This window comes from Ricinus communis, chromosome 5 (assembly GCF_019578655.1).
Source record: "Ricinus communis isolate WT05 ecotype wild-type chromosome 5, ASM1957865v1, whole genome shotgun sequence".
Classification (NCBI taxonomy): domain Eukaryota; kingdom Viridiplantae; phylum Streptophyta; class Magnoliopsida; order Malpighiales; family Euphorbiaceae; genus Ricinus; species Ricinus communis.
The window spans coordinates 10,898,809-10,914,563 of record NC_063260.1 but is presented as its reverse complement, the minus strand read 5'-3'; the positions used below and the strand labels follow the sequence as shown (position 1 = coordinate 10,914,563).

At 30.0% G+C, this 15,755-nt stretch overlaps 2 protein-coding genes across 2 annotated transcripts; both read left to right on the top strand.

Annotated features, from left to right (window-relative positions):
* The first annotated feature begins 1,510 nt into the window (after nt 1–1,510).
* LOC8277340 (protein RGF1 INDUCIBLE TRANSCRIPTION FACTOR 1) lies at nt 1,511–3,338 on the top strand. Its single transcript, XM_048373810.1, has 4 exons — nt 1,511–2,148; nt 2,243–2,317; nt 2,873–3,034; nt 3,222–3,338. The coding sequence occupies exons 1-4, from the start codon at nt 1,837–1,839 to the stop codon at nt 3,336–3,338; spliced, it is 666 nt and encodes a 221-aa protein (XP_048229767.1). The 5' UTR covers nt 1,511–1,836.
* Nucleotides 3,339–8,930: 5,592 nt separating this feature from the next.
* LOC8277339 (ubiquitin-conjugating enzyme E2 variant 1B) lies at nt 8,931–13,857 on the top strand. Its single transcript, XM_015723460.2, has 5 exons — nt 8,931–9,149; nt 11,117–11,256; nt 12,723–12,848; nt 12,926–13,052; nt 13,563–13,857. Exons 1-5 carry the CDS (start codon nt 9,116–9,118, stop codon nt 13,619–13,621), a joined length of 486 nt encoding a protein of 161 aa, XP_015578946.1. The 5' UTR covers nt 8,931–9,115; the 3' UTR covers nt 13,622–13,857.
* Nucleotides 13,858–15,755: the final 1,898 nt, after the last annotated feature.

The following is a 15,755-nucleotide window of genomic DNA, read 5'->3' as shown; positions in this document are numbered from 1 at the left end:
TTTACTACTAGGAAATAACCACTTTAAAAAATAACTTGCAAAGTAATGTGTGAGCTCTAATGAATTAGATACTAAATTATAAAAAAAATATGTATATAAAAGATGTTTTCTAGTTAAATATAAAATTTTCGTTTTGATTTTTAAAAAATTTGTTTTACTTTGTTTTTTATTATCAATAAATAGAATTAATTTAAATATGTACATCCTATCTTATTATTATAACAATATATATTAACGAGCCAAAAAAATTTGTGAACATATCTAATCGAGTTTTTATCATTTCAAGTTCGGTTTGAATTTTAACCAGTTTAAACTAAATTAAAATTAAAATTTTATATCTTTTCAATAAATTTAAAAAATTTAAAAAAATAAGCTGAATTCGAATCAAACTCAAACCGTTGATATCGTTTTACACCCCATTTTAATATTTATATATTACTCTTTGTCTATTTTGATGAATATAATGGAATCAGATTATAGACTCTTGATCAATTAATTTTCCTTTAATGAATTCCAACGAACTGTCCCTATCAAATTCTTATATATATGGGTCAAACCTCCAGAATTTAATTAAAAAAGAAAGAAAGAAACTGTCTGCAAAACCTTAGAAATTTAATTTAATAGCTAGTCACTTGGTTCCATTATAAAGAACCCACATCCTAAGTTACCAGCTATCAAACAATATTTATATAATTAATACATTTCAAGAACTTTACACTACAAGAATTTATGTGTTCAGCCACTGATTTTAGCGATGGACAAAATTCGTTACTAGATAGCGACAAAATAATGATGGCGTGACAACAACTGTTTTAGTTTTAAGATATTACAACAATGTAGCGACGGTTTGTTACCGATGATTCTATTATTATCGCTAACTATAGCGCCATAGTTTAATTCTCAAACAGACGACGGATTAGCCACGTCATAACAACAAAGATTTAGCGGCGATAAGCTTGTCGTCGCTATAGTTTGACACTAAAATGGTGCAAAATTTTGGTACATTTTCTCGTAGATGAGCGACTGCTGATGCGATGGCTAATCTTGGTAAGTTGGCGACGGATAGCTATCCATATTGAATGCAGAAGTTAATGAAATGGCATAAGATTTAAGGTAACTATATATCCATGCATAAAACAGTCCAATCTATGTAAAGACAAAAACAAATATTTTAATAATATAATCTTGATATATTAATGACGCATAGATATGAGGATTTTGGTAAACTATTTATATCTTTGTTAATCCTCCCCCTAGACCCTATATGCATGTTTGGGAATATTTTATTTTCTGTCTTTAAAAATTTATAATACTAAAGTGTCATTTCATATAAAATTTCAAGTTAGTTAAGCGGGGTTTATTTTAAATATTAAAATTATTTTTAGAGTGTTACTATAATATATATATATATATATATATATATAAAATATGTGTGAAGACTAAATAATAGATGCGCTTAGGTTAAAATTAGAATCATAATGAAAGTTAGGCGAGTTGGGTATAGCATTCACACCATATGAGTTATGTGCTGAACAAACAAGAAAATGAAGAACTAGGAAAAATGAAAAATCAAGTCCCACAGTAATGAAGATTGCTATTCGTCGTATGCTGTTTTCAGTCAATTTGGTGTATGGAATAAATAGCACCAGCTACATATTGAAAGCTTACTCAATTCAACTTTCTGAGTGAGTACAATCTAGATATCTATTTCTACTGGAAACTTGATGATTAAATTTAATTCAAGCCTGTCAGCTATATGTAAATGCTTATATATATCCATGCAGAGATATCAAACTCGAGAGTCTTTTACAGAGAGGGAAAACAAAAGAAAAGAATATGGGCAAGGCAAGTATCAAAAGATTCGACGAATCCAAAAATCAAGTAAAAATAAAAGAAAAAAGAAAACTTTACCTCTCCTTCTCCTATTACTTCTATGCAACTTCTCTTATTCATAAAGGGGTTTTCATTGTGCAGATGATTGAAGTGGTACCAAAATGGGTGATTGTTATGTTCAACACCATGTTCTTCAGAACTTGTAAGGCTCATCCAGGTGCAAAGAAGAACGGATTGGATAGGTTTTGCGTTGATTGCCATTGCTCTCTATGTTCTATCTGCCTTCCAGATCATGCGCAACATAAGCACATTAAGGTCTTTAAGCTCTTAAGCTTCTTCAAAATGTTTACTGCTTCCCTACCATCATGCATTTGTTTTGTATATTAACTGTTCTGTTTTGATGTTAAAGATTCGAAGATATATCTACAGTGATGTAGTCAACCGACAGGATTTGTGTAAGCTCTTCAACTGTTCTGGAATACAGGTAAAATGATTGACGAATATCTTTTACACTTAAATCTAGACCAGGTATTTACATCACGTGTATATATATATGATTTATACATGGACTATGCAGAATTTTTCTAAATAAAAAAAGGTCTCTTATACATCAATTAGAGGTATTTTCTTTTTCTTTTTTTTGTTTAAGGAATTATATAGATAAATTATGAAAGCAAATGCATCTCTTGACCATACATGCATGAGTGTTGTTAGACTCAATGACAAAGGTCAACTATTTATAGATGCATTTCCGAATACCAGGAAAAGAAAAGAAAAGAAAAGGAAAAACACCTTCAATCAAATTTATTGCTGCTGAAATTGGCAAAATGTAATAGTTTCACCAAAACTTTCCACTTAGAATTCAGGAATGGGTTTCTAACCTAAAATTTCCAAGCAAGTTTATGCCGGTTTACGTTTATCTGTTAAAGATATACACAAACATGTATCTATATTGATAGGCAACCATTAAATTTATTTCTTATAGATACGCGATTGCGTGGTTATATGTAAAATAATTTGTTTCCTTTCGTCTCTTCAGACTTATATTGCAAACAAAGCCAAAGTGTTGTTCTTGAAGCAAAGGAATCAAAACTACCAACACCAACAGCAGCAGCAAAGCCATCCAAAAGATTATAGTTGTATTGTTTGTGACAGAAGCTTACATGATAGTAATTCACTCTATTGCAGTATTGCATGCAAGGTCATTTTATTTGTTTCTTTCTCTTTTAATTTCTATCGACACTAGTTACAATTATATATATATATATATATTTGTTTAAGGTTAAAACTCTGCAGTGCAAACCAAAATATAAATGGAGAGAGAGAGAGAGAGAGAGAGAGAGAGGGAGAAGATTAACTAGATATTACTTTCTTGTAATGACTCGCAGGTTTCAGACATATATGGGAATTACAGTAAGAAAGATGAAGAATTCCTATCACTTCTGAAGAAGAGGAAACTAAAGCAATCTAGAAAGGGAGTCCCTTTAAGGGCCCCAATGTTCTAATGATTAACATTGTCGTTTTCTCACACATTGGCGATACTTCTCCAATGATGATTATCAACTTACGAAAGTCGCGTACTTAAACAATTAATGAAAACGATTCTATCAGTTTATTATTACATTTATTTTATTGTAATTAGTAATTCATGAGGTATAAGTAAAAACATATATATTAATCAATTGAGAAATAGAACATAGTATAGACTTCCTACTCATCTCATTTAAATTCATATTTAAATATTGGAACATTGGAGCATGCAGCGTGCCATTTTCATATTTTTTTTTAGCTTATAAAATAAATTTTTTTAGAATATATGAATAGATAGACTTGTATTGGTTATTAAATTTCATATTTAGTTTTATTTGGATTATTAAATTTTAATTTTAATTTAATTATTTAATTTTAATTTAAATTAAAAATTTAATTATCGTATCGATAAAGAATTAACACGTTACATTTCTCTTTTTAATTACCTTTTTTCATTGGCTGTTTTTAGGACATATAAATTTTTTATTTATAAAAATAATTAAATTGAAATACAATTAAAAATAAATGACTAAAATAAAAAATACAATTTTTTTTATCAAAACAGTACTATTATCTCTTTGTTTATGTTTTAAATTCATCTCAACCATCTCATTCGTAGATTGATAAGCTCTCTCATTTATTCACGGAACTGTAAAATTATTTAAGGCTTCATCTATAAAAGCAGTAGCTAGCAAGTAGGACCAGTGTAGGAGCATGGGTGGACCATTTAATTGAAAGGTGCTTGACAATCATCTTTTAATGAATTCCTCCAATATACTAATAGTTGTTTTCTGAGTGTAAAATGAATAAGAAAAAGAGAAAAGAAACAATAATCTGATGGGTAGGAGGAATATATTACTGAGTAATTAGTATATGATTTCAATTCTCAGTTCTAAAAGTTTGATAATGGGCACAAAAATTCTCATCAACCACATATGTAGACTCCACCCAATTCAAGTAGAGGAGTACACAAAGAGAGGGATTTTTCTCCTATGCAAATTGCTCTTACATGTATGACAGAAAAACTAGGTTCCTAGGTTAGTGCCTTCTCTTCTCTAATCTCTGTGCACTTTGGTATTAGTAAGAGAAATGGAATTATTTGTTTATAAGATAAATCAAGAAAATGAAATCCCACGGAAATGGGAATTTCTACGGTGATGATAGAAATGAGGAACATCTGTTTCTTCTAAATTATCTAACTAACGGATCCAAACGAAAAAGAATAGAAAAACCCATAATTGTTGCCATAATGGTGTGGAGTAATTTATAAGTACTGGAAAGTAGGTAAGGAATGTTATCCTCTGAAATTTGTAGTAAATCACTTGAAACAAAGGAAGAAAGTAATCGTGGATTGATCAAAATCATGATTTTGTGTAATATAATAAAACTTTTTTATAATTTTATATTTAAAAAATAATAAAATTTATGACTATAAAGAGATTATAACTCAATAAAAATTTTAATATTGACTTAATATTTAATTATCTTAAGTAAAATGACAACAATCAGAGATAAAATATATTAGTATCTTACTATATTATATAAATAAAATTGATGAGATAAAATAATGATAAAGTAAGATAATATATATATATTTTAAAACGGAACTTAAAATATTTATAACCTATTATAATATAAAATTTATTTTTATTTACAACTGGCTCAAATTAAAATAATTTTTTTTTTATAATTATATAGAAATTATTCAATAAAAAGATTTTATTATATTCGTAAATATAAATTATGTTTGCGTGATGGGTAGAGCAATACATATATATGTAATGTAATGTAGGATGTGCAGGGCAGCCTTAACTTCCAATTTTCATTTTTATGGAAATGCCATAGCTAACAATGCAAAAACCAGTGATAATTTATGATCCAAGAGGCAGCCTTTTCTTATGCTTCTGAGTTTCTTATAATTAAGTGGTCTGCTATATATTTTTCTGACAAAGTATTCATAGATTGATTGCATTGCATTAATACACAAACGACCAAACCTTTCCACTTTTTTAGACAACATCGTTTAACTGCAATTCAGGAAATATATATATATATTATCTTTGTCAACCAACCTATCTTAGGATAAAATTTCAAGCTCTTACAGTCGTGTGAACTTGTAGTTTGTAGATAATGAACATGTTATTTTTTAATATATGAATATTGATTTACAAAAAAAGAAGAAACTTGGACAAAAAAAAGAAGTAATTTGGACAAAAAAAAACAAAGTGACTTAGACAAATTTTTTTTGTCGATGAAATTAAACAGCGGCTAGCACGCTAAGATCAACCACTTGGAGAATGTGGAGCCTTTCTTTCTCGGTCGTCTGTCTTAATATAAGTGGATTCCGATTCATGCGGTCGTTCTCTACTGCATTGGTCTTTTCACTCTCCACTTTTTATGCATAAACAGTATATTCATTACTTAAAAGAAAAGTATATATCCATTTATTATTACTATTAAATTTATTAAACATCAACTAGATTCATCACTTATAAATTTTAAAGTCATTTTTTTCTATTAGTGTCATATTTATTAAATATAAATTTTAGTTTCATTACTTATGAATTGTATATTCATTTATTATTAGTATAAGGTTCATTAAGTATAAAGTGTATATTCATTGACTTTTACTTATAAACATGTTCTTAATTTGAATATGTTATTTATTACTTATAAAATATATATTCATTTATTATTAATATTAGGTTATTAAACATAAATTTTAGATTCATTATTTATAAATTAGATATTTATATATTATCAGTATCAGGTCTATTAAATATAAATTTTTGATTCACTACTTATAAATTGTATATTGATCTATTATTAACGTAAGATTCATTAAATATGAAGTACATAATCATTAGTTTTTACTGGTAAACTTGTTCTTAACATACGTATATATTCTATTTTTTAATTTATAATTTTCTAGATTATAACTTATGAATCTTGACTATACGTGTGATGTATCTATAATTTACAATATATGAATCTATAAGTTATATTATAAATTTAAATCATAATGCTGTTGTTTGGAGAAAAAAATTTTAAAATTATTTTTATTTTTTTGAAAATATAAAGTTATTTTTTCTTGTGTTTACTCTTATGTTGATTAAAACTTTTATTATTTTAATTTATAGTATTTTTCTTATAAAAGTATTAACATATTCTTAAAAATTAAATTTACTGTTGTAGTAAAAAGATATAAAATACAGTAAAATATAAAAATGAAAATAATAAATATAATAATTTCTCTTAATAATAATATAATATAAAATTAAAGAATGAGGCATGATAAAAAATATTAATAGTATATTGATTCATCTATTTTTGTAATAGATTTAAATTTATAATGTTAATTTATTTTTATTTTTTTAGTCTATTAGTCATTTAATGATATAAAATATCAATTAATATCTAACCAAATAAGTTCTAACTTTATAATTTATCACAACACACGTGTATTTTTGTCTTGAGTGTATGATTCTTGATGTTTCTGAATGCATGATATAACAATCCAGTACTTTAATACTTTAGAAAATTGATTGTAAAAATAAATGTACATATAATAAGAAAAGATTATACGTCAAAAATAAATATATATCAAAAAATTTTATGTCTTAATTTATTTATTATATATATGTTTATAAAATAATTGGTTATCTATTTTTAAAACTTTTAGAAACATTTTATAAGATCTTGGACAAACTTTTGAGTGCAAAATAACTAAGTAAGAAATTTGAAATGAGGTTTGATATAATTTATTTTATATTTTGATATATAAATATTGAAGAATGTTTTTTTTTTTTGATTCTGTGTTTTAGTTTATAATATATGATCATTTGTTTACTTTTATTATTATCAAACTATATTGTTGTTAATTGATAATAACTGATTCGTAAATTATATTGCATTATTAACTAGAATTTAGTAAATTAACACTTATATTGTATATATTTCCTGAACATTTTGTTTTTATTTTCTTAAGTTAATAAAAATTAGTTATCAATTTTTGCAACCTAGAAATATAAAGGGATAAAAATAGTTGATGTAATGGGAGAAGAGATAAACACACAGATATCGCATTATAAGTATATTTTTTTAGGTCATATAAGGTTAAAATCGAAATTAATATTATAAAAATTTGAATTATATATTAAGATTTGATAACTTGTATACAGTATTATGATTTTTTTTAAAAAAATTAAACCAATATATTATCAATCGTCATATATCTTGTTTTAAAATTAAATTCGATTAATTAATGCACCTTTTGAATTAAGAGTTTTGTGGTTCTAAAAGTCTGTAAAAAAAAAAAATGCAACTTATTCAAGCATTTTATGTTGTCCCAACCACTCTCCACCCACATCGTCCCACTTTTTCAAGTAAGGTTGTCACACGCTTACTGAGGTATTGATAAGCGGTAATTGACAAAATCAATAAGTATAGAGGAAGTATTTGAGATGATTTCTACAGATTTATGATTCTAAAGAGAGAGATTCTCAAGTGTAAAGTAAGAAGAAATGGTATATATTGAGCTGAGGTAGTATAAATAGAGATTTTGGGTGAATAGTAATTACGTCAATCTGAAGTAGTTTGATCTGATTTGAGTTAAGTTTATCTAAAATAGCCTGAAAATAAAAGGAAAAGTAGGAATTGAGGCGGGAGGAGTTAAAAGCATACGTACCGCTTACTAAGAAAATACACTCGAGCTTGGAACTGATGAAATTCAGAGAAAACATGGAACTGGCCTCAGGGGTGAACAACAAACCCTGCCTTTTAACAGATTTCACTTCAAGCAAACCATACTAAAATTTACTTTTGATGTTCACCGCAAGATGTACGATAGAATAATGAAAGAATAATAATTATATGATACTATAATGGACAGTGATATATAATAAATAATTCATCGCATAGTTAAATGCATCTGCAACATAATGATTTTCTTAAAGCACAAGGAGGATCATAATTATCAGGATAATCATCATAAACAACAACGACAGAGACAGCTAATCAGTGCAAAAGATTATATAGTTGTATTGTGACAGAAGATTACAGGAGAATAATTCAGGTCAGTTGTACAATAGTTAAGAAACGTGGCATTTTTTTTTTAATTGATATGAATAGAGTTTTTATAGAGGATGGCTTCCTGATTTTATTTAATCTGTTGTATTTAATTTTGGCTTGAAGAGGTAATCGCACAAACTAACCAGATTGACACAAAAATGCTTACTTCTCAACCATGCAACAGGAAGGGCCAAAATTTATCTTGCAGTATCCAAAGCTTATCTTCAATGGCAGAATACACGTCAGTTTATAATTTATATAAAAAATGATAAATTTATTAGAATCGCATATTACCAAAAATTTATATTCAGTTAATAAAAGTAGAACGATGTTCGGAAAAAAACTAAAAAGACTAATTCCATTTTAACTTGCAAGCCGTTGTAATTTGGCGGTAAGTAATTAATTATTTTCTTTAATTAGACAAAGAGGGAAGATTTTGAAAAAATAATAAAGTAATGGGTCATTCTCGCAATTAAACTTTTTTCTTTTTAACATGACAACAAAGTAGGAGTGAACCTATGTGAACTGCACAGCAGTAGTTGGACTCCATACACCTCCATTTCTCTCTTCTTCTTTTTTCTCTCAAAGACCTCTCATTTTCTCTCTCTATTATTTTGTACTTCTTCTTAATCTCCGGCTACAGTGAAAATCCTGATCTTTTATTAGCCAATTCAGCATTCAGATGATAATGGGCTCTGAAGGATCAAGGGTTGTTGGTAAGTAAGCTTTTTCCATGATAAACCCTAGATTTCTAATTCTTAAATTTTATGATGTTGATTTAATTTTATGATAGTTTCTCTTCGTTTCTGGGATTAATTAAAAAGTAGTGTTGTTTTTAGGTTTCTTTAATTAGATTGGAAATGGATTGAGATTTGGACTTCAAATTCAGGGGGATCCATTTGTTTGAGGAACTAAATGTGATCAAATTTTGATAATTTACGATGTTCTTGTGGCATGGGGTTAATGAGTTGCAAAATTGTGTGCTAAAGAAGTGAAATTGAAAATTATAAAGGACTGCTAGAGAAAGGAAAACTATTTCCTAAGTTTTAGGAGTTCAGTACTTGAAACTTTCACTGGAAATTTTGTGTCCTACTAAATTCATTAGCAATGAAGAGGGGCTTCCCAAATAATAAGCATAAAACATTTTGAGAGGATAAATACTTGGGTGCATTGATTGAGCAGGTGGTTTTGCAATTCAATTGCTTCCAGATGTGCAAAAGGTAGGCAGTGGTATTGTTGCAAAGAATATCAATAAATTTATAAGCAGCCTGAATTTGGGTTTTGTTTATCTTACTGTATAAAATTATAAAAAGTTGATAGGCGCACGAGACTCAGGCCTCTCTGCCTCAAAGCCTTTGAGGTGGGAAAGTTCAAATGAGGCGCACGCTTAGGCACTAAGCCGCGCGCCTTAGTGGAGTTGTTTTATTGGTGGTAAATAAAAATAAGATGTACCATAAGCCCATCCAAACCTAATCACTTCAAGAAATGAAAAGAAGATTCAAGATGAGTTTTTACGAGTCAAAAAGAAAAATGGTAAAGTAGCAATAGCATGTGCTGCTTGTCAAAAAAATAAAAGGAAATGCTCCATTTTTAGTTTTAGTTTTGGATTTAGAATATATCTATGCTAGGTTTATATTTGTGCATGTATTTTATTTTAGATTTGAAAAACATTGATGTCAAGTTTAAGGTATTATGCATGTTTTGTGTTATGAGTTTCATTTGCTTTATTGTATGAAATTTGATCTTCTTAATTTCTTAATTTCTTAATTTCTTTTACTCCTCACTTTAACACCTTGCGCCTAGGCTTCAGGACCCCGTTGTTCCTTGATGCATCTTGTGCCTTTAACAACTATGGTTCTGGCCATAGTTATAGCTTCGTGGTATAGCCATAGAAAGTACTGATACCATGGAAACCTCTTTCATGCAGAGTCATTGACATCTAACCATTTTATGGGGACAAAAATGGAGATGGTTTAACTTGTGATAAATGCATTTTTTTCCTGTTCCTAACTATTTGCCTCAAATTGATAACATTACAATCTTATGCATGTTTATCTTCTGCATTTGGTGCCATGCATCATATCTTTGCCTCAACCGGTGCATAATTCTACAAGGAATTTAAGAAAGTACAAGCTTAAGTAGCACAGTGAATTTACATGAGATCACACACCCGTGATTTGATAAATAACATGTGGAATGTTTTATAGTACACATAATAATACCAATTTCTATCTTTTTTCTTTTGATAAAGGATTCTTACTTATATTGAAGCGCAGAATTGGTTGAAGATCACAAATCCCATCAATCGAATCACTTTTTCGAGAAATACGAGAGTAACATGAAGCTCAGAATTATGGGTGTATTCAATACTCCCCAATAAAAAATTGGCTAAAGGCCTTTCCCGCATTAGGCACTAATTTTTTTTTAACGTCTAATTAGATTGGATAATCATTCAAATTAAGAACGTAAGCTCGTTGCTTTCTTGTCATGGTATCTGTTGCATAAATGAACTTTAACGGCTATTAACAGGCATATTGATGCTATAATGTGAGGCCTAGCTTTTATTTTGTTGCTGAATTAAATATATGTTTTCAAGACTGAATCAACTTATGCACTCAACAGACTTCCTAGAATCTGAATTCATGGTTCATAATTATGTAACTAATACTTCATGTTATTGCAGTGCCTAGAAATTTTAGATTATTGGAAGAGCTTGAGAGAGGGGAGAAGGGGATTGGAGATGGAACTGTCAGCTATGGAATGGATGATGCTGATGATATCTTCATGCAATCATGGACAGGAACTATTATTGGACCCCCTAGTGTATGTATATTTTTTCCTCATTTTCACTGTCTCATTTTGGTTGTGCATGCTAGTGCTTGGACTTGGATCTGGGAGGTAAACTATTAGTTTGATGTAAATTTCACTATAATGGCAAACTATGATTTGTTTGCTGACTCAGATAATTGTCTTGGAAATTGATTTCATTGATTCATTTTGCTGACCCATATACATTCATACTTTTGTTTCCTTCCAATTTGACAATTTCCAATTATCTTGCTGTTACAGGTCCTATTTAACTAATTTCTTTTTAGCATCTTTAATCTTTGTTTGTCTCCTACAGTCTCCTTGTAAAAATGATAATAACAACTTGATTTTTTTAGGTAAATTTGTAATCTATTAGATAGTATTGATTAAAATCAGATGCAATAGGTTTCTTTAGTGGCATATTTTCCAGAAAACTGGCTGGAATAATGAGTGGGAATCAGGGTTATCTTGTTTTAACATTATGAAGAATTCAGAGATATTGAATAAGAATAGGAATGAAACAACTAATCTTCTATCGATTTGGGTCAGTAATTGGGGTTCTATAGCAAGAAAAATAAGAGCTAGGGATTAAGGGGAAAGAGCAAGTGCAGAAGTAAATAGAAGAAAGGAAAGGAGAAATACAGTAGGCTTGCATGTCATTAAAGGGCAAAGGCTAATCAGAATATTCACGTTCATAATCATAAAGATTAGCCTGCCTCTCTTTCATGGAGTTTATCAAATTTCTTGGCAACCCTAGGGCATTGCAGATAAATTATCCTATAGTAGGAATGAGAATATAGATCTTATGGTTTTATGGACCTGAAAGTGGCTGATATTGTGTATATAATCTTTGTGGAAATTGAACCTGTCTTTGGACATGTGCATTTAGAGGTGACCCTTTGCCCCTTGCCGCTTGCTTAAGTTGGGCAAAGAACTGGCTCCATTGGAACTTGTTTTGGGCTAGATCATATGATTATGGCTCAAATAATCTCTTGTCGCGTGTGTTGTTGTAATGGAGTTGTTTCTGTCAAAGATATAAATTCAATTCCACAACCCCAACAATAATGTGATAGATGGGTGATGTTTGTGGTGACAACCCAGGTAATGGTTTTTGGTGGTTCCATTATGAAAAATGAGCACATCTAGCAAATATTTGTAGTCTGGGTTAGTGGAGTATGATATCTGTAGGACCTGCCCCTGCGCTGAACCCAAGTCAAGATATGTCTATCTGCCTGTATTGATTTTGACCGGCTTGTAGCATTGTTAATGCCATTGAATGGGGGCAGGAGATATTCTGATTAAAGAACAAATATTTTCATTCCTAGTTTCTTCATCAGTGCAGTCCATTGGATGTCTCTCCTCATAGTAACTGATCCTTGGTCCTAGGAATTTAGGACATGATTTTGTATGCATAAATAGTGTTTGTACTTTGCATTATTTTCTCAGAAGAACAATAATTTATTACTGATGCTACTTGCCAGACTGTTCACGAGGGCCGTATCTATCAGTTGAAATTATTTTGTGGAAAGGATTATCCAGATAATCCACCAAGCGTAAGGTTCCAAACCCGGATAAACATGACCTGTGTCAATCCTGAAACTGGAGCGGTAAGTGATATTATATTACTTGGTTCTTTTACACTGTTATTAACTGATGATAGGCTTATGGGTGATAAACTTAACAGGTCGAACCTAGTCTTTTCCCTATGCTTGCTAATTGGCAGAGAGAGTATACAATGGAGGACATACTGACTCAATTGAAGAAAGAAATGGTCTCACCACAAAATCGGAAGCTTGCTCAGCCTCCTGAAGGTTTGCATTTTTGTTTCTTAATTATGTACTTTCTACTGATTGTTAAATTTTTTTAGTAAGCATGATAATCAACATAGAGAGACAAAAACATAAGGGAATTAATAGGAAAAAAAAGAAGGTATAGGTTCATCAAGGTGAATTTGCTGCTCTAAGGATCAGATCAGTTTTAGTCAATCGATCAGAGTAGTTATTAGATGGATTCTATCTGGTATGAAATTGCGACGTTGATGAGGGCCTTTACTGTCAGTCTTGCTGTCCAGTGGAGAAAATGTTAATGTATTAGATGGTTGGAACAGCATCATCAACGCATTTGCAAGTAGAACTGCCTGTTTATCTCTGGATAGTTCTCCAGTTTGTGTTAGGTCAGGATGGATTTATGTCGAAGAAGTGGAATTAATGTAACGATAGACAAGAACCTCCTTCCAGTGATATGATTGTTTGTATTTGGTTAAACTGTATCTTTGATATTAAACTGTCTAGTTATATAATTACATCAAATTGCTATTGCAGGAAATGAGGAGGGAAGGATGGATCAAAAAGGGCTGGTGTTAAAGTGCTGTATTCTCTAAGTTAAGTGAAAATTGTGTGAACAAGAAATTGTATATAGGTATACACTATTCCTCCAACCGGCTTAGATCCAATCCAATCCAATATATATTATAATCTTGTGAATGAGAAAGATGACATTGCTTCCATGACGTGGTGGCTAAATAAATTAGAACTCAATGAATTTGTTAAACACTTCTAACATTTGATCTTTGTTGTGCTAATGCTAATAGTGTAAACGAACACTTTTTTTGGCTCTCTTTTTCCTCCATATGAATGCTCAATTCATGTTTGGACGTCATCCTACGCAGAACATGGTTGCCGATTCATCAATGTCTTATGGTTTTTTTTGTTTGTTTTCTTTATTCCTTCCTCACATCTTCTTCACTATCGTCAAACCTCTGGCCCCATTTAAAAATCAAAACCAAAACCGATCGTCTAATTTAACTACCAAAATAAAAACTCACTTTTTCCTTCAGTTTCAAACCAGGAGATTTAAAATTTAAAAATACTAAAACAAAATCCTATAAAACTCCACTACTGTCCACGTCGTCTCATGGTGGTGAAGGAGATCTCCACCTTTGATCAAACAGGAACGGCTAGGAGAAGCCCAGCGGTGCCGTTAAGTCACCTGTTTCTGCACCCTCCATTTTGTCTCTTCTAGTTCTCCATCTTTGTCGCTTGCTCTTTTCTCTTTTCTCTTTCTTCGCTATCCTCTCTCTCTCTCTCCAAAGTTAAAGAACCAACCTTTGTTTAGCTATGGGGATTACTGCTGATGCTGCTACTACACCCAGCAAAGAGAAGCTAGTGATGGAGGTAGTGGCAACATGCAACTTAATGCCAAAAGATGGAGAAGGGTCATCATCGCCATTTGAAGAAGTAGAGACTAAGAATCAAAAACTAAGAACCCAAGTTCGGTATAAAGAGCTGAACTCCATTTGGGTTGAGAAGCTTGATTTTAATATTAAAGATGTTGCGCATCTTCTTTATAGATTAGGAGTGTTGATGTTTAACGTGTTCGATGAAAAGAGATTCCAGAATAATAAAAACTTGGGATAAGTAAAAGAAAAAAAAAAAACTTCTGATTTCGGTACATCACAACTTTAAATATATATCCTTTTTAGATAAAAGAAGCATTTTATTAGAAATTATTTCAAAATAAGTATTTCTTCATTAAATTTTTGTTATTTGTATGAATTCAAGTGTCAGTTATTTCAATCACTTATTATTTTTATATTTTCAGTGTCTAATAATATAGTTTTAGAGTTTAATAATTTTTAATAATATTATTTGACTCTCAAGTCAATCTTATAAAATGTATAAATTTTTTTCATCAAGATGTGACTTTCAAATAACAAATTAAGCTCTAAATATATTATTACAACTTTTTATATTTTTCCTTAAAAACATTTTGGATAAGGTTAGCATTTCCGGCTCATATATTGCTAAAGAAGGTGAAGAAATGGCCCATTTGCATATTTAGGAAAATTGGGTTTTTATTTTGGCTAGTTAAAATAGAAAAAGGGTTTTGATTTTAGGTGAATGTAATTGTTGGAGTGGCCAGGATTTGAAATTGGATCCGGAGTTTGACAATGGTGAAAGAAGAGAGGAAGGAGGGGAAAAAGATTAGGGGAGAGACTGATGAGCCTGCAACTGACCGTCTTTTTTCGAGAATTTTGGTGTTTATTCAGAATTTAACACAAGCAATTTCATATTTTGATTTTGTCTGATTATTAAAATTAAACATACATAGTAGAATTTGGTTAGTAAAACTAAAATAATTAAAACCACATGAATTTGACATAAAAAGTAGTTTATTTTTTATGGATAGGAGTGAAGTCCTTGTTTTGATTGTCAAATTGAAAAACATTTTAGTGATACCAATTAAATGAAAATCAACTAATGTTCAAAGCAACACTAATCTTCATCACTCTTTTTAAAAGAAAAACTATAAAAATTTAACATGAACAAACACTGCCACCGACTAATAGAGAGATGGTGATCAGGCAATAAATGGCGGCACTATCACTGCACCTTAATGGATTTTGTAAACAAAAAGATATATACATATACAATAAACACAAAAAATGGAGAGTTGCCGGAGATACGAGAAGGTTGTTAATATGAAATTTTGAAATAATTAAAGTGCAGGGAAGA

What these genes read in the sequence shown, in the direction of transcription:
- LOC8277339 (XM_015723460.2), top strand. Translation starts at nt 9,116, where the DNA reads ATGATAATGGGCTCTGAAGGATCAAGGGTTGTTG. An exon ending in CTATTATTGGACCCCCTAGT is followed by an intron (nt 11,257 to 12,722) that starts GTATGTATATTT and finishes GCTACTTGCCAG; the next exon opens with ACTGTTCACGAGGGCCGTAT. An exon ending in GCTTGCTCAGCCTCCTGAAG is followed by an intron (nt 13,053 to 13,562) that starts GTTTGCATTTTT and finishes TTGCTATTGCAG; the next exon opens with GAAATGAGGAGGGAAGGATG.
- LOC8277340 (XM_048373810.1), top strand. Translation starts at nt 1,837, where the DNA reads ATGGGCAAGGCAAGTATCAAAAGATTCGACGAATCCAAAAATCAAGTA. An exon ending in CGCAACATAAGCACATTAAG is followed by an intron (nt 2,149 to 2,242) that starts GTCTTTAAGCTC and finishes TTGATGTTAAAG; the next exon opens with ATTCGAAGATATATCTACAG. An exon ending in TCAACTGTTCTGGAATACAG is followed by an intron (nt 2,318 to 2,872) that starts GTAAAATGATTG and finishes TCGTCTCTTCAG; the next exon opens with ACTTATATTGCAAACAAAGC.